We start from the raw sequence: 18428 nt of genomic DNA on the forward strand, positions 1-18428 counted from the left end.
CAAAGATATCTCATCATGGAATAGGGATTATAAATTCTAATTCTATAGTATGAGACAATATATTCATGTAATATTTAAGAAAAGTTTTGTAAATGAGTTCCAATAGTTCATGGATTAGGGACCCAATCTTATGGAGCTCAAGGGGCTTCTCTATAGGTTAATCTTTCTATCTACCCAATGGGACTCAGTGCTCGGTCTAGAAGATACCACCAGAGACTCTTAGTTTTGCAGTTCTCAAACTGTGGATTAGTGTTTCCAGAGATAACATGCATGTTAACAGCAAAAATGTTTTTAAATAAATAAATAATGTATAGAGGTGAGAAATAACAGACCTCAACCCTATTGTCCCTTTGCAAATTTGTGTACACACAGTCAGTCCCTTACCTCTCTTTACAAGTGCAAAGTTTCAAAAAGTTCAATGAATAGAAGATTGTTGGGGGCGGAATAGATCTGGACAAGGAGAAGAAGTCTGGAGATAAACGTGAGAAGGGAGGGACAGGCAGTAGATATAAAAGTGAAACTGTTTGAGCAGCATATTCCAGAAGTCTTGAGGTCTTTCTGAGTGTAGCCTTCATTGATTTGAGACCTACCATACTATTCTCTCACTAGAAGGAAAAACCTGTAATGGCAGCAGACCGTAAAAGAGACCCAGTTTGGGTCTCATCTATCTCTGAGTTGTGAAGAATATGTATTAAGGTTATAACAACAAACAAGAATGCACTTTTATGTATAAATCCAGGATTAAATAGAGTCTTCCTGACTAGTGATTTAAATCATGATTTAAATCAAATCCACCCTGATTTGCACTGTAAAAAACAAAAAAAATAGTATTTCAATTCACCTAATACAAGTACTGTAGTGCAAGCTCTTTATAACGAAAGTTGAACTTACAAATGTAGAATTATGTACAAAAAATAACTGCATTCAAAAATAAAACAATGTAAAACTTTAGAACCAACAAGTCCACTCAGTCCTAATTCAGCCAATCGCTCAGACAAACAATATTGGTTACAATTTGCAGGAGACAATGCTGCCCACGTCTTGTTTACGTCACCTGAAAGTGAGAACAGGCGTTCACATGGCACTGTTGTAGCCGGAATCGCAATATATTTACATGCCAGATGCGCTAAAGATTCATATGTCCCTTCATGCTTCAACCACCATTCCAGAAGACATGTGTCCATGCTGATAATGTGTTCTGCTCGATAACGATCCAAAGCAGAGTAGAACGACGCATGTTCATTTTCATCATCATGAGTCAGATGCCACCAACAGAAGACTGATTTTCTTTTTTGGTGGTTTGGGTTCTGTAGTTTCCACGTCGGAGTGTTGCTCTTTTAAGACATCTGAAAGCATGCTCCACCCCTTGTCCCTCTCAGATTTTTGGAAGGCACTTCAGATTCTTAAACCTTGGGTCGAGTGCTGTATCTATCCTTAGAAATCTCACATTGGTACCTTCTTTGCGTTTTGTCAAATCTGCTGTGAAAGTGTTCTTAAAACGAATATGTGCTGGGTCATCATCCAAGACTGCTATAACATGAAATATATGGCAGAATGTGGGTAAAACAGAGCAGGAGACATACAATTCTCCCCCAAGGAGTTCAGTCACAAATTTAAACAAACACATTTTTTTAAACAAGCATCATCAGTATGGAAGCATGGCCTCTGGAAAGGTGGCCAAAGCATGAAGGGGCATATGAATGTTTAGCATATCTGGCATGTAAATACCTCACAACACCAGCTACAAAAGTGCCATGTGAATACTTGTTCTCACTTTCAGGTGACATTGTAAATAAGAAGTAGTCAGCAGTATCTCCCGTAAATGTAAACAAACTTGTTTGTCTTAGCAATTGGCGGAACAAGAAGTAGGACTGAGTGGACGTGTAAGCTCTAAAGTTTTACATTGTTTTGGTTTTGAGTGCAGTTATGTAACAAACAAACAAAAATCTACATTTGTAAGTTACACTTTCATGATAAAGAGATTGCACTACAGTACTTGTACGAGATGAATTGAAAAATACTATTTCTTTTGTTTATCATTTTTGCAGTAAAAATAAAAAATAAAATAAAAATAAATTAATGGAGATATCCTATCTCCTAGAACTGGAAGGGACCTTGAAAGGTCATTGAGTCCAGCCCCCTGCCTTCACTAGCAGGACCAAGTACTGATTTTGCCCCAAATCCCTAAGTGGCCTCCTCAAGGATTGAACTCACAACCCTGGGTTTAGCAGGCCAATGCTCAAACCACTGAGCTATCCTTCCCCCCAGTATAAATAGTTGTAATAAAAAATAATATAAAGTGAGCACTGTACACTTTGTATTCTGTGTTGTAATAGAAATCAATATATTTGAAAATTTGAAACATCCAAAAATCTTTAATAAATTTCAATTGGTATTCTCTTGTTTAACAGTGCGATTAATCGTGATAAAAAAATTTAATTGCAGTTAATTTTTTTTAAGTTAATCGTGTGAGTTAACTGCGATTAATCGACAGCCCTAGTTAAAACATCTCTTCACAAGTGCTGCCAGCATTACTAAGATTAGTGGAGAAGGATTTGTAGTAAACTTGGAAAGAAAGCAAACAGAAAAATCTAGACCAGTTATACCAAAGGATATTCCTAGCAAGAAACTTTTACTGCTTGGAATTTAACATGCCTGCCAATAGACTAATACCATTACTAACAAATTTATCTTACTACTCAGTGATTATGCAGATCTCTGTTTCAGAAGTACTGTCTTCATACTCCAGTCAAGTACATATTGTTTGTGCCGGAATAATATAATAGAATCATAGGACTGGAAGGGACCTCGAGAGGTCATCTAGTCCAGTCCCCTGAACTCATGGCAGGACTAAATATTATCTAGACCAGGGGTGGGCAAACTTTTTGGCCCAAGGGCCACATCTGGGTGGGGAAATTGTATGCAGGACCATGAATGTAGGGTTGGGGCAGGAGGATGGGATGTGGGAGGGGCTGTGGTGTGCAGGAAGGGGCTCAGGGCAAGAGATTGGGATGCAGGAGGGCTGCGGGGTGCAGGAGGGGGCTCACGGCAGGGGGCTGGGGTGTGGAATGCGGGAGGGGGCTCAGGGCAGGGGTGCAGGCTCTGGCCCAGCGCCGCTTGCCTCGAGCGGCTCCGGGGTGGCAGCAGTGCGCAGCGGGGCTAAGGCAGGCTCCCTGCCTGCCCTGCCCCCACTCCCGGAAGTGGCCAGCATGTTTGGCAGTGGCTCCTGGGGGTGGGGTGGGGTGGGGCAGGCAGCTCTGCTACACGCTGCCCTTGCCTGTGGAAATCACCCCCAAAGCTCCCATTGGCTGCAGTTCCCTATTCCTACTGCGGGGGGCAGTGCCTGCAGGCGAGGGCAGCGCATGGAGCTCTCTGCCCTCCCCCAAGCCCTCTGCAGGGGCCACAGGGACGTGGTGCCGGTCGCTTCCAGGAGCGGCGCGGGGGCAGGGCAGGCAATCCCGCGAGCCAGATTGAAAGCCCTGACAGGCCATATCCAGCCCGTGGGCTGTAGTTTGCCTTTCCCTGATCTAGACCATCCCTGACAGGTGTTTGCCTAGCCTGCTCTTAAAAATCTCCAATATTAGAGATTCCACAATCTCCCTAAGCAATTTATTCCAGTGCTTAACCACCCTGACAGTTAGGAAGCTTTTCCTAATTGCCCAACCATGCTAATGCTTTATCCGTGTAAAAGACTGAACTATTACTTACTCTGCAGAGTAACTGTGATGGAGATGATGTAAACAGCATGGATCCCCCTGTGTGTACAAGAGTCTCCTGTGTGCAAGATCTGCCCCAATGAAAAGATTTAGAATCTCCTTGTGTTCCTATGCGAGGACACAAAGGAGGCAGCCCCTGACACCCTCTGTCATTCCCTTGCAATCCGCAATTGGGAGGACTCTGAAAAATGGGGAGAGAGGGCAAGTTGTGGAATCCACACTAACTGCAGTCAAACCACCACAGTCCCTGTAGGGCAGTGGGTCTCAAAACTTTTGTACTGGTGACCCCTTTCACATAGCAAGCCTCTATGTGAAATATATATTTAACACCATTATAAATGCTGGAGGCAAAGCAGGGTTTGGGGTAGAGGCTGACAGCTCACGACACCCCATGTAATAACCTCGTGACCCCCTGAGGGGTCCCAACCCCCAGTTTGAAAACCCCTGCTGTAGGGTAACTATTCGTTCTTTGAGTATGCATCAGTATGGATCCCACTGTAGGTGACGGGAAAGCAGTCTTCTCACTGGATGGTGGGAATGAGGAGTTTCAGCTTCATTAGTCAAATAATGAACGAAGCACTGATCTCCCAAATGTGGCGTCTGATCTAGTTGCTAAGTCAAGAGCATGATGTTAGATTACGGTCACTGGGTGGCTCCACTTTGCTGCCTTGCGGATCTCAGGTACTGTACACTCCTGAAGCAGGCTGAAGATGCTGTCTGTGCTCTGTCGGAGATAGTCACAACATTCAGAGAGAGATATTCCCTAGCTATCTGATAAAATGGAAATACGTGTGATCCGTTTAGAGAATCTGTGACTAGATGGACTTGGTCAGATTATGGCTACAAAGAGGTGAGGAGACAAACTAAAAGGCTTGATCTTGTCAGTGTAATAGAGTAAGGCTCTGGAGGCATGCAGTGTATGTCGTTTCTTTTCCCCCCTGTGGAGATTTGGGAAGAAGGCAGAGGAAGATTGACTGGGTCAGGTGGAATTCTGCAACCACCTTATGGTGGAACTTGAAATGTGATCAGAGCATAACTGTCTCTCTATGAAAGAATTTATAGGGAGCTCCAACCATGAGGGCTTGGAGTTCACTGACCCACCTTGCTAAGGTGACAGTAACCAGAAAGAACATTGCACAGGTACGATGGGTACTGTCAAGTAAGAGAACTGAGAAAAATGAGCACAACTCGCCAATATTGCTGTGAGGTGGATCTTGGAAGCTGACCACTAGATCCACATGCTTCAAGGGCAGCAAGTAGTCAAGGATCCTCAGTATCAGTGCCTCTTCTGGACATTGATTGTGTTGCACTGTCCGTACGAAAAACCTTTTCTATTTTGAGGAACAGGTCTTCCTTGTGGATGGCTTTTTGCTCTGGGAGACTGCTCCTAACAAATTAATGAAATTCTTAGCAGTAGTGCTCAACCAACCACGATCCAACTTTCAGTTGCAATGACTGCAGGTCTAGATGCAGTATCTGACCACAATCCTGGAATATTATGTTCAGACAGGCTGGGAAATAGTTGAGAGGCCAAATCTGCAATAGGTCTGACAGACGTAACTATCCTCAACCAGTAAAAAGGATTACTGTGGCCTTGGATGTCACCTTGGGGTCGGGGGGACTATGGAATGACATATAAAAAGAGGCCTGAGTACACTGTAGCAGGAATGCCTCTGGCAACAAACCCAGGCTCATGCCTCCTCTGAAGCAAATCCTGGGTATTTGATGGAGAAAAGATCTATTGTGGGAATCCCCCCTTGACAGAATATTGGCCATATGATGGACTTCTCCAGTGACCACCAGTGGTTGGGTTACTAAATGCCTGCTGAAGTAGTATGCCAGGCTGTTGCTGACTCCCAAAAGGCGCAGAGCCTATAGGGTTATTCTATGTTGATGACACCACATCAATAGCTTGATTGCTTCCTGGCAGAGGGGTGATGAACCAACTCCTCCCTGCTTATCTATGTAGCTCATTGCAGATGTATTGTCTGTCAATATCTTCACCATGGAGTTCCGTAGGATGGGTAGGAGTGCCACACAAGCCAGTATCACGGGCCTGAGCTCCAGGAAGTTTATGTGGAGATTCAAGATGTCCTGGGATCAGGTGCCTTGCATCTGCAAGTGGCTCAGATGGGGTCCCCACCCAGTTCCTAATGCATCCATGAAGAATGTCACTGTCAGAGAGATTACAGAGAATCAAATTTCCTTTCAGGCATTCTTGAAGTATAACCACCAACTAGGTTCTTGCTTGAGCTGAGACTGTGACCCTCTTCTTCAGCTGAGGTCCTGACACCACATGAAGTTATAGGAGCCACAGGTGAAGCTGGACAAATGGCATCACGTATATACACCAACATGTAGCCTAGTAGTCCTGGGATAAGTAAGTACCATCTTAACTGGACTTGCCTTTGGGTAATCTATTATCAACTGGACTGGAACACGTCCTCGGGGAGACAGACTTTTGCCAGTTGAGAGCTGATCATAGCCCCTGTGAACTATATCATCTGTAATGGGTTGAGATATTTTCTCTTAGTTCACAAGGAAGCTTAGCTGGGTGAACAATGAGAGCACACACTCTAGGGCTGTTGCAGTCTCCTTCTGGGACTTGCCTCTGATCAGCCAATCATCTAAATACGGACAGACATGGATGCCCTGTCTCTGAATGTGCTGCTACCACCGTTAGACATTTCATGAAGACTCTTGGTGCTGTAAGGAGTCTGAATGGCAGTGTACTGGTATTGGTTAGACCCAATGTGAATCTGATGTACTTCCTGTGATCAGGAAGCATGGGTACATGGAAGCATGGATCTGCAAGTTGAGAACCATGAACCAGTCTTTAGCCTGAAGAGATGGAAAGATTGAGGCAAACGTTACCATCCACAACTTGAGATGGCACATATACTTGTTGAGTCCCCTCAGCTCTAGGAGAGGATGAAGCTCTCCCCGCTCCCTTTCTTTTTGGGATAAACAAAGTATGGGGAATAGAGGTAGGTATGTCCTGGTGATGATGAGAAGGAACAGATTTCTTGTGAGGGCAGCACTGAGATTATGGCACTCTCAGTACCAGGGTTTGAAGCTCGAATACTCAGTCTGCCAGGGGCAGCTGAGGTTGTGCCACCCCATACAGGAGCATCCGACCATCAGAAATCAATTCAGATGGGTTGAGTTCCTTTTGTTGTAGTTTCGTACAGCTAGTAGAGAATGCTGAATAATTTCACTGTAACTAAAGAATAGCAGGTCAGATACTTATTAGGTTCTGTCTTGCTGCCATAGGCAGAAGGAGTGATCAAATGGAGGGTCGAGGGAGAATGCTTTTGAATGCGAATGAGGAGGCAGAAGGGACATGCGCTGTCCTGATGGATATAACCATCCAAAATACTATGATCTCACATGCATGTTGCACACGTGCACCTATAGTAGGATTCACACGGACATCACGCTTCCAAAACAAACAGTAAATTCCTACAGAAGCCCTCTCCAAAGCAGCAGAAACTTCCTGAAGTCCAGGCTGAGAGTCCACAGAAAACAACCGCAGCAAAAAGGTGGCCTTAACCTCTGAGGATAGGACAAGAAGCAATGGGCTTTAATTGCAGCAAGGGAAGTTTAGGTTGGACATTAGGAAAAACTTCTTAACTGTCAGGGTGGTTAAGCACTGGAATAAATTGCCTAGGCAGGTTGTCGAATCTCCATCATTAGAGATTTTTAAGAGCAGGTTAGACAAACACCTGTCAGGAATGGTCTAGCTGAGTGGTCACCAACCGGTCGATCATGATCGACTGGGCAAGTCGATTGTGATCTCTAGCGGTGCAGTGTGGCTGCCGCTGAGGCAGACTCCCTGCCTACCCCGGCCCCACGCCCGCTCACGGAAGCGGCCAGGGATCTCCCTCTGCGTGCTGCTCCTGCTTGCAAGCACCGCCTCCACAGCTCCCATTGGCCGGGAGAGCTGTAGGGGCAATTCTTGCAGAGAGGGGCAGCGCGCAGAGCCATGGGCCCCCCACCACCTCCCCCAGGGGCTGCAGGGGCGCATTGGACCCTTCCAGGAGCGGTGTGGGGCCAGGGTAGGCAGGGACCCTGCCTTAGCCTCACTGCGCCCACCGCCGACCAGGAGCCGCCAGAAGTAAGTGCTGCGCAGTGGGAGGCTGCACCCTAACCCTTATCCCTGTGCCCCCTCCTGGAGCCAGTACTCCATATCCCCTCCTGCACCCCAAACCCCACCCTGAGCCCCCTCCCAGACTAGCACCCCAAACCCCTTCCTGCACCTCAACACTCCGCTCCAGCCCTGACCCCCCCTCCAGAGCCTGCACCCCAACACTCTGCCCCAGCCCAGAGCCCGCACATTGCACCCGAACCCTGTGCCCCAGGCTCAGCCCAGAGCCCCCTCCCACACTGCAAATCCCTCGGCCCCAGCCCAGAGCCCGCACCCCCTCCCAAACCCCAAACCCCTGCCCCAGCCCAGTGAAAGTGAGTGAGGGTAGGGGACAGCGAGCCGGGCGGGGCTTTGGGGAAGGGGAAGGGCCTCGGGGAAGGGGTGGGGTAGATCCTGGGTTGCCCTTAGATTCAAAAAGTGATCTTGGGCGTAAAAAGATTGGAGACCCAGGGCCGCCCGGGGGGGGGGGGGGGCGAGGAGACAAGTGGGGCAATTTGCCCCAAGCCCCGGGCCCCACAGGGGCCCCCACGAGAGTTTTTCGGGGGCCCTGGAACGGGGTCCTTCACTCGCTCCAGGGGCCCCGGAAAACTCTCGTGGGGCCCGAACCCCCCAAGCTTCTTCTGCTCCAGGTCTTCGGCGACAGTTCGGCAGCGGGGGGGGGTCCTTCCGGCCCGGGACCCACCACCGAAGTGCCGGGTCTTCGGCGGCAATTCAGCGGCGGGGGCCCCCTGCCGCCGAAGACCCCAGGTCCCCTGAATCCTCTGGGCGGCCCTGTGGAGACCACTGGTCTAGATAATACTTAGTCCTGCCATGAGTGCAGGGGACTGGACTAGACGACCTCTTGAGGTCCCTTCCAGTCCTATGATTCTTCCAACTGAAAGCACAGCCACTGAAATACAGCTTTCAACAAAAACTACAAAAATCCTTTGCTTTAAGGAGGGGGAAGGATGACAAAGGAGTAAATTCTACAAAGATTAGCTTAATTACTTTAATCTAATGAACAAACACTAAATTGTTTGAAGGTTTGTTGCAAGCAGATCAAAAAGAAAATACTGGTGTAATAACAAGGAAAAATACACAATCAGAAGAAAACTGAAGAAGACTTGAGTACATTAAAATACATCAGAACACTGAAAAAAGTCAAAAATGGCAATATCGCTAGCTTCAAGTCAAGTAGATGTTGCATACTCAGCTGGGATGGGCGAGAGTCAAAAGCAAGCCTTGTATATCCAGGGAAACCTACTGCCTTTCTGACTGGCTTTAATATGAAGGACTTGTGAGTAGAAACCTCATGCCAGATGGGGGACACTGACCCATAAATCTCAAGCATCAGTGATTCCCACCTAAATTAGGTGGTCTTTTTAGAAAGATATACTGTATGAAAAACTTCTAAAGCCATTGAGGTTTGATTGGAAATATTTCCCTGTTAAAAACAAAACTGCTTTCCCAACTTGAACTTGACCTCATCAAGCTGTCATACAACCATAGCATGTGGTAGTGTCTTATAACTAAGACTCAGGACTTGTCTTCACTACCAGAGAGATCGACACTGCTGCAATCGATGCAGATGGTGTCAATATAACGGGTCTAGTGAAAACCCGCTAAATCGACAGCGGAGCGCTCTCCGGTCGACTCTGGTACTCCAGCTCCCCAAGAAGAGTAAGGTAAGTCAACCGGAGAGCATCTCCTGTCAACGCAGCACAGTGAAAACACTGGGATAAGTCAACCTAAACTACGTCAACTCCAGCTACGTTATTCATGTAGCTGGAGTAGCGTAATTTAGGTCAACTTACCCCAGTAGTCCACAAGCCCACAGTATCAGTCAGTGCAAGGATAGGAACTCTGAAGAAAATTCTGAGAGCTCTGAGTGTGTGGGCACCCCCCTTAGAAATGAGAGGATTAGATCCCATCATCCTGGCTAAATTCCAATTCTAGTAACTAATGCAGCCTACCATCATTTCTCCTGTAATTTCAGTTAAATTATTCATTTCCCAGGCTAATTAATACTATTGTGTAGTATTACTGGCACTGTTAAACTGTGCTTTGTATTCCACCCCCAGTGGTGGATCTATTTCAGCAACACAGTACAGAGAGTCCTGTACTTAATCTGTAAAGCAATTCCAGTTCTTCTGGATTGAAGGCACCATAAAGTATAATGTCTTATCTTACATAGACTTTAGTATCATATCATTCCCCAGGGGACTGCACTAGTCAAAACCCAAGAGCCTAAGAGGAATCAGTAAGAAGTGGGATATTTTTTAAATTTTCCCCTGTAGGGATTAGAATATGACATATGATGAGTTTTCTAGGAAAATCTACTTCTCAAGCGTCATACTATTTCATTGTGGAAACAAGGAAGCTGAACAACACTTATGATTCAGTTTTCATGCAGACTACAGATAAAGGGTTCAAAACTCAAGCTTCTTAGTAAATGAATGCCAAGTTATGGGTGACAATAGATACAAGTCAACTTCCACATTCTGGTTCATTTTACATAAAATACTTTTTCACTAGTAAAGCAGAAACAAAACTACGTAAGATATTATCAATGTCTAGCCTCAAACGAAAGTATTGAAAACAAACATCTACTTGCAATTTTTGAAACTAACCAACTCCAAGGCACAGTTACCTTTAAATGTCCACATTTTTTTTAATTCCATTACAAAAATGGAAAACGGGTTTTCTGTTCCCATTACTATTTGTAAAGGTCTTTTCAGCAAAGAAAAAAACCTGTCTACACAAAGTGCTTACAAATGCACATGTTAAACAAACAAACAATTTCTCCCTCGTGTTTTTTTCATGGATAGTAATTTAGTTACAATAGATACAACATTTCCAAGCAGTCTGATTTTCAAGTTGACAGTGTCCCTTTAAGTACTAGGCAACAGCAATGATTAAATGATATTTAACTTATCAAAAAACTTTTCCTTCTCAGATTTTAGAAATAAAATTTTTCTCATGCAATTTAACTGAACATTTTATAGTTGAATGCAAGAATCTTAATTATAGCAATGGGATCCTTACCTGGCCTCTCAGACTGGATCTTTAAACAAAGCTGTTTTACAAAGTCCAAAGGTAGCTGAACAACTTCCTAAAACACAAAATTTTAATATTTTAACAGACAGGTTCTTTTAAAAGGAAATATCTTAAAATAAAATGTTACATGGAAATACACAAAAATACATAAAATTTTGGATGGGTGTCAACGAAGTGGGTCAAAACGTTACATAAGTTCACTGCAGTTCAGTTGATAACAAGCCATTTGTTTGGTTGAGAGTTTTGTTTGTTATTCAATCCTATAAAACAGTACAAGTTTCATCTTACCCTGAGTGTCTGAGGAGACCAGATAAGCAATACCATATCCTGGCATGAGACACAGAAAAAGCCCTTCGCCAGTTTGTCAGTTTCATGCCACTACAGGAACATTATGCATTTTCTGAAAGTAACAAATCAGTTTGTCTTTGTACTTATAAACTTATACTTATAAACTGGCAAAGTTCTTGTATTTAAGGATTTAGCACAGCAACCAAATAGAGCCCAGGAACTTCTAGATTGTAGTGTAACTAGATCTGATCTCCTCACTCATGGAAGCAACTCAGTTATCAAAGAATTGAAATAAAGAGGCAATGGATTACAAGTCTAAAAATATTAGGCTCTCCCAGGCTAAATTCATCAGCCAGAAAAAGAGCAAAAAGAAGCCAGACATTTTGAAGATTAACCATCCTTCTGTAGAAAAAGAGGGCAGGGCTGGGTGAAGAAGAGACCCCTTCCTCCAACATGCCACACTGGGAAACAGGCTGGGCAGCCCATGCTTAAAAAACAAGTTTGAAGTCAAAAACGATAGATTACGATAGATTAGACGATAGATTAAGTATCAGCGGGTCGGGCAGGGTTCCATTCATAATTGCATTATCTCAATTATAATAAAAGAAAATTGCATCTCTGACCTTGTGCTAATAAGTATTAGAGGGGTACTCTAATTCTCTTGCATGAATGGCTACAATCTGGAGTTTGTGCATCATCTCATAATATAATAGTATTCTCTTATTTTACTGAAATGGTTGCGTTAAAACCATTTGCACAGTCCACTTGAATTGTAATTCCACAAAGTTTCAAATACAACATTTTCCCTAATTTGGCAGTTTAGATTTAGGGTTTACTACATTTGTGTCTCCTCTTCCACATCAAGAGAGACTGGGCTATACTAAAGGTAGACTTGAGGAGTGGGCAGAGTTTAATACTGTATTTTGGAATGTATTTATGTTACTAGTGTTCAGAAGTCAGCCCCCATTGTGAGTTGATTTAGCTATATGTGGTATGAGAGACGCCAACAGTTATTAGTCCCTGTTGTGTCCTAGCTGTGTTAAATGTTTTAGCTTTTTGTTTTGTTGTTCAATAGATATATTCCAAATCTGCCTTTTTTAATTAAAGGCAAGATTTTACTACAGTATAAAAAGTAAAACTAGTGCCCTATTTATACTGCAAGCTTCACTGAGCTTTTATTTTACAAAAATGAGCAGCTTACTCACAAGACAGAGCCAAGAAAACAGGTAGTTCTAGTTCCTTCTATATTTATCTAAGGCATAAAGCTGCCAGTGGAACAATAATGATGTTTAAAGCCAATTTTTTCTAAATTTATATCCATATAAACATAGATAAAGTTGACAATGCCAATCTTTAGAGGCAATAACCCTTCTCTCCCACCCGCGCCGCTCCCCATGCCCTCCTTACATAGAAATGATATGCAAGTGACTTAACTGAAGAATCAGGTCTTAAGTAATTTTATCATATCCTTTTCCATCTTGGTATTTTTATGGTTCCAGTCACTGTAGTATCTAAACACCTTGCAAAAGGTAATACATTTATCCTCATTATATCCTAGTAAAGTAGAAAGTATCATCCGCATTTTACAGACCGTGAACTGAGGTGCAGCAAGATTAAGTGAATTGCTCAAGAACACTTAGTCTATAGCCAACTTACGAATTATCCCATATCTCCTGAATCTCAGTCAAGTATCTTAACCACAACACTATCCTACCTCACCTAAACTTTCCCCCCTACCATTAATACTCTTACACTGGAATTTATTCTAAGCAATTTCAGGGTTTTGTTTTGTTTTGTTTTTTTAAAATCAACTTACCAGAAAATGTTTTTACCTTCCTCTGCCCTCAAATATAGAATTTCCTGACAACAAAAGTTGTGTCAAGGTCCAGAAAGGATATTATTTACCTATGTAACAGTAACAGAACTCATAACCCTAGCAGGATAGAAATGGAAGCTTTCTCCCTTCAGAATTGAACATACAGCTTTCACTTATAGCTCCAGAAGGTCATGAGAGACATTAAAATTGTGTCACTGTGTCTAGAAAGGCTATTTAATATTTTTTAGAGATTTTAAATTGGTCCTTCTAAGCTTTGCATTTTTAGGCTCATGGTAACTAAGACTTTAGCTCACAAACAGCCTTCCAGCCTGCAGGTAACACCCTGAGTGTCTGTGTATAGCTGCCGCCTGCCAGCCACACATTAGCTTCCACCAACCTTGGTTACTACTTTCAGGGTGACCCCCAACATGCTCCCAGTCCCGGATTTTCCCCAAAAAGTGTGTTCCGCATTGTCCAGCCCTCTCCTGGGCAGTTCAGTTATTAGAGGTCCATAGCCCCTGTAAGGGGTCAATGTACAACAGTTTGCTACTTCAGCTAAAACAGTTCAGTTTAAACACAACACTGGATTCGTTTTGATTAAAGAATAAAATAAGTTTAACTACAAAGACAGATTTTAAGTGAGTACAAATATAAATCATTGACGTCAGAAATGGTTACAAGAGAAAGGAAGATAAAACTAGTAACTAAAGAAACTAGACTTGGTTCAAGGTAAAATTCTTGCCACAGGTTCCCAGCAACACTGCTGACCAAATTTTTTAAGTCAGGATCAGCCCCCAAAGGACTATTTCCTTTGTCTTCTCAGGTGAAAGAGTGAGAGAGCATTCCTGGGGTGTTTTTACCCCTCTTGTTTATAGTCCAGTCACCCTCTGAAATGCATTTTCCTGAGAGTCACCCCTAGATAAAGTTCCTTCCAGCAGTGAGGATAGAGAGATGGGCTCTTGAGGTGAAAGAGGTTCCAAGCTGCTGTTTGTTAAAATGCAAAGCCATCTGTTTCTGCCCTCCTTTGCTGCCAAAGAATAGCCACTTGAAAGTGATTGCCAATCAACTTTCCTGACACCTGGCTAGAGGTGTTGCCTTGTCCTTTGTCTTTGAGACACTGGTCTGCCTCCTCCCCAGATTTGTCTGATAAACACATTTCAGTCATAACTTCAGCTTATGTTCATAACTTTACATGTAATGTTGCTACGTTAATTTCACCATGATATTATTGACCAGTGAGTTACTAGTTTTCAAATGATATATAACACAGCATATTTTGTACAAGATTATTACAATCGTGTTTAGGATGTGAACACAGGGGTGTACTCAGTCACCAATCCCTCACTCAATCACCCTACGGGTACCCTTTCCAAGGGACAGGCCTGTACTTCTCTTACAGTGGAATCCCTCCAATTCACCCCACTTTTAGACTACATTGCAAGCTCACAGCACCCCTCCTCACCAGCCATGTCCTCAGCAGGCCCAGTTGGGTCATGGCCACCGTGGTAGACTTCCCTTCAGCATTTGTGATCAGGACGAAAATGCAGTAACCAGTTTGGTTAAATAAATGGTAGTTTGTTTTGAGCAAAGAGGGAAACAATTAAATAAAAATGCCTATACATGTTATCTTACCAAAACCTATATCTTTCCTTGCAAGTTTAAGTAGGCCCCTCATGCCTCAGGCATTTGGACTGACAGTGAGGCAGACTGCATCCCTGCCTCTCAGTTTGACCCAAAGGCAGTGCCCCCCACTTCAGAAACAGATGTTTTATGAGCATCAACAATTGAATTCAAGTCACAGTTTGTCTTCCTAGTAATGTGTAAAACCTCCCAGGACTGAGTTAACTCTTTGCCTCCAGTGTAGCAGAGAGTATCATAGTAATCATACAGAAAGAGATACAGACTATTAGTTCAAGATACAGCTGTCTCCCACATTTTTCACATATGATCATATACTATTTTTTCAACAGGACCCCTGTCTCATTTCAGTGAGCTGGATGTGCCACAATCCCAGTAATTCATGACACAGTATAAAAAACAGTGAAAACAGGTAGCACCAGGTTGAGTCTGGTACCATAAAAACTCATGGATGTAACTTCTATGCCATAAAAACTTATTGAAACAGAATGGGACTTCACTTTTAATGTAATTATGGACATGAAGATGTAGAGTATTCTAAACTCAAGCTCATGTGCTTGAGGATGGTCAATTAATGCTATCCTTTCACAACTGAAATGGAAGATTTACATAGGTAAAAATATTTAATTCAACAACCAACATTCCAGAATGAGAGGTTTAATTTTCTTCACAAATCTCTCCTGTGTGTCTTACTCATGTCTGAGGTCTTAAGAAGCCACCTTGATGTGGCCCACCAGGAAACAAGAGCCCTCATTGCCCTGTAATCCAGGGCAACCGCTGTAACCAGATCTCTTCTCTCTCCCACTAAATCTGTGGCAAAACGGTACATAGCCACTTCAGATGGCTGAGGCTTCCACATATGAACCAAGTTAGAGGCATGAAAGCTTCACTCCCACCCCCACCAATACTTCAAACTGATCATCTTCAATGGCTCAATCCATGGGGCAAAATCTAATGATCTGATCACAATGTAGTGCAGAACATGAGCTCTGGTCAAAGCTGTGCATCTCATATGGACAACACGCACAAAAAGGTCTGCATACCTTGCTTCAAGCAAAATCACTTTACCTATAGAATGTTTCTAAAAAGACTAACGGATAAGCACTTAAACTATGTAAGTTAAAGGATAAAATGATTACCCCATAATGAACATATTTCTCCCCAAAAAACTGTTTCATGACGTGTTTTCCGAAGTCTACTATGTTTTGCAGGTGGCGTAAGATTTCCTCTGGTGCCTGAAAAAGAAAGAATAGTACATGGTCATAAGTACTTTGTGAATGTATGCAGTAATAATAGTAATATACAGCACTTGAAATATCCACTTGTCTTGGAAAATTTCCAAAAATTGGGGGCAAGTGCCATCAACTTCTGGAGATCCCAAAGCTGTCACTGAAATTAAAGTAAGTTTCTAGCCCTTACGGTTGCAAACAGAAGTTTCCGAACATGGAGCAAGTGTAAATCCATGCAGCAATGCCTTAAGTCTGCAGACAAACTGCACAAGTGCCTGTTCCGCTGCTCATAGCTTTGGTAAAAACTGCATATTGACATACACAGTACTATGATCAATTTCACTGCTCCTATCTGAAACCTTATGGGTAGCAGTAAAACTTTCAAGAATCAGATCAATTTCCCTCTACTTATGTTTAGGAAATTTCTGAGCAAAAGCAGTAAAGGCAGATAATGAGAGGATTGAAAAAAAGAAGACAGGGAAAGAGTAGATTAGCCAAGACCCCTCTCTACTGTCACTGCCACCCTTGCAGCAGCCAGGAGGATCTATGTGGGTTAAACAGGGAGATTATACTCCTTCCTACCCGCAGACAGAGGGGTTGAGAGTGAGAGCAGCCTTTAATTTTACCTGACTTTTACCTAGTTGTTGCCCTAGACAACGTACCCCCTTATTGTCGTTTAGTCTTCTGTGGGTTTTAAACCTTATGTATAAGAGGGTGGGCATAAACTGATGAGGAACTATCTGAGTGGCTGTGAGTAAGGACGGGGGAGAAAAAGGGATTTTTACACTGACATGGAAGAGAGAGGAGTGAAAAATCTGAGGGACAACAGCAAATAGAAGGTAGAGAACACATGGTAAGGAACATAAGAGAAAAGGATAAAAGGGACTATACCATCAGAGAGAGAAGAAAACAGATACAGAAATGTATTAAATCTGTAACATATTAACAACGTTACGATTAGATTTATTACATAAACAGTGCACAGCTGTGTATTTTTTTTTTTTTTTTTTAACTGAAGTGTGCATGACTGTTAGGGCTGTAGTGATACAGGCATTTTTCAGTTAGGTCTGGTAAACTTAGTTATCAGGCCAATAAGTGGGGTAAGTTATTTAACTGATTAATCAGATACTGTAGCTGGTGCATTTCTTTAATGCAATGTGAAGTGTGAATTAACATTTCATCTATAATATGTTTAATTTTATAATCTCAAAACTGTCTGAGGATCCTAATTTTGGGAGAGCTTTCAGCACTTCTGAAGCAAAAACTAAAAGGCTTTTACCTATGTACAGTTCTACAGATGACAAACTTTACGATTTAATGCTGCTTACCTAGTTAGTTTAGTTTTTCCACAATGAAACTTCTTAACCAATAAATAACTTATATGGACTACACAAATACGAGGCCTCATCTACACTACCTTTTGCCAACAACACAAATACACTACAAAGCTGCTTTTGGCAGCAAAATAAAACCACCTCGACAAGAGACATAGAGCTTTTCACAGCAAAGTTAAAGCATCAGTGTAGACACTGTCATTCGTTATGTCGCCATAACTGGCCTCCCCCAGTGTCCCACAATCCCAACTGTGACCACTCTGCTCACTGTTTTGAACTCAGCTGCCCTGCACCTAGCTATGCAGTCATGTATCCCTCCCCTTTCAAAACTCCTGGAAGCTTTGACATTCCTCAGCATGGAGAGCTCACAGAGCTGCTGAGGATGCTGCTCCTGGTATCCGTGGAGGCTGTGGGAGAACTCTAAGGGAATCACAGAACCATTAATGTGGAAACCTGCTCTCCCCAGCACTAGGAACACAGCAGCAGGCAGAGTGGGCTGCTGCTGCGGCGGTGGGGGGGGGGAGGGGACTGCTGTGCTGTAGCAGAGTTGGGGGCTGATGTGGACAGGGGGAGTACAGTGTTCCCTCTAATTTTTCCCACCCATGTGCATGCGGAATGAATTTTGCACATAACAAAATTAATGTGGTGGAGGTAGGGCTGAGGGTTTGGAGTGCGGGAGGGAGCTCAGGGCTGGGGGTGCGGGCTCTGGGGTGGAGCCAGGGATGAGGGGCTGGGGCAGAGGGTTGGGGTGCAGGGGGTGAGTGCTCCAGCTGGGGGTGCGGGCTCTGGGGTGGGGCTGAGGGATTTGGGGTGCAGGAGGGTGCTCTGGGGCTACAGCGGGGAGAGAGAACTCTCCCCAGCACTCTCTCCCAGCAGCAGCACCTGGGCTGGCGGGGAAAGGTGCCTCTCCCTGCCGCAGGAGTTCTGGGGCTGCAGAATAGGCGCCCCTCCCCCGGCCCCAGCAGGATAGGCATCTCTCTGGGGCTGGGCCCGATCCGGCCACAGCAGGTCTGGGCTGCAGGCTGAGTTGGGAGCCGGGGAAGGGGCACCCCTCCTCCGGCCGTGGCAGATCCCCGCCCAGACGGGTTCCCTGTGCATCTGTGCAGCGCTAAATAGGCTGCTGCACAGCTTACAGGGAACTTGGGGCGGGGGGGGAAGATGACCCCTTCCCCTGCCTCAGAATTGGTTGCTCAGGCTGCTGTCTGAACTTTGAGAGACAGCATA

At 44.0% G+C, this 18428-nt stretch overlaps 1 protein-coding gene across 1 annotated transcript in view; it reads right to left on the reverse strand.

Moving 5' to 3' along the window:
* Nucleotides 1-18428, reverse strand: part of IPPK (inositol-pentakisphosphate 2-kinase) — a 93882-nt gene that overhangs the window by 19343 nt on the left and 56111 nt on the right. Inside the window, exons 3-4 of the mRNA XM_024195658.1 lie at nucleotides 15781-15876; nucleotides 10888-10954 (exon numbers count right to left, since the gene is read on the reverse strand). Coding sequence (XP_024051426.1) covers nucleotides 10888-10954; nucleotides 15781-15876 — 163 coding nt within the window. The remainder of the gene's footprint in view (nucleotides 1-10887; nucleotides 10955-15780; nucleotides 15877-18428) is intronic.

This window comes from Terrapene carolina, unplaced genomic scaffold (assembly GCF_002925995.2).
Source record: "Terrapene carolina triunguis isolate 2854851 unplaced genomic scaffold, T_m_triunguis-2.0 Scaffold232, whole genome shotgun sequence".
In the NCBI taxonomy this organism is placed as follows: domain Eukaryota; kingdom Metazoa; phylum Chordata; order Testudines; family Emydidae; genus Terrapene; species Terrapene triunguis.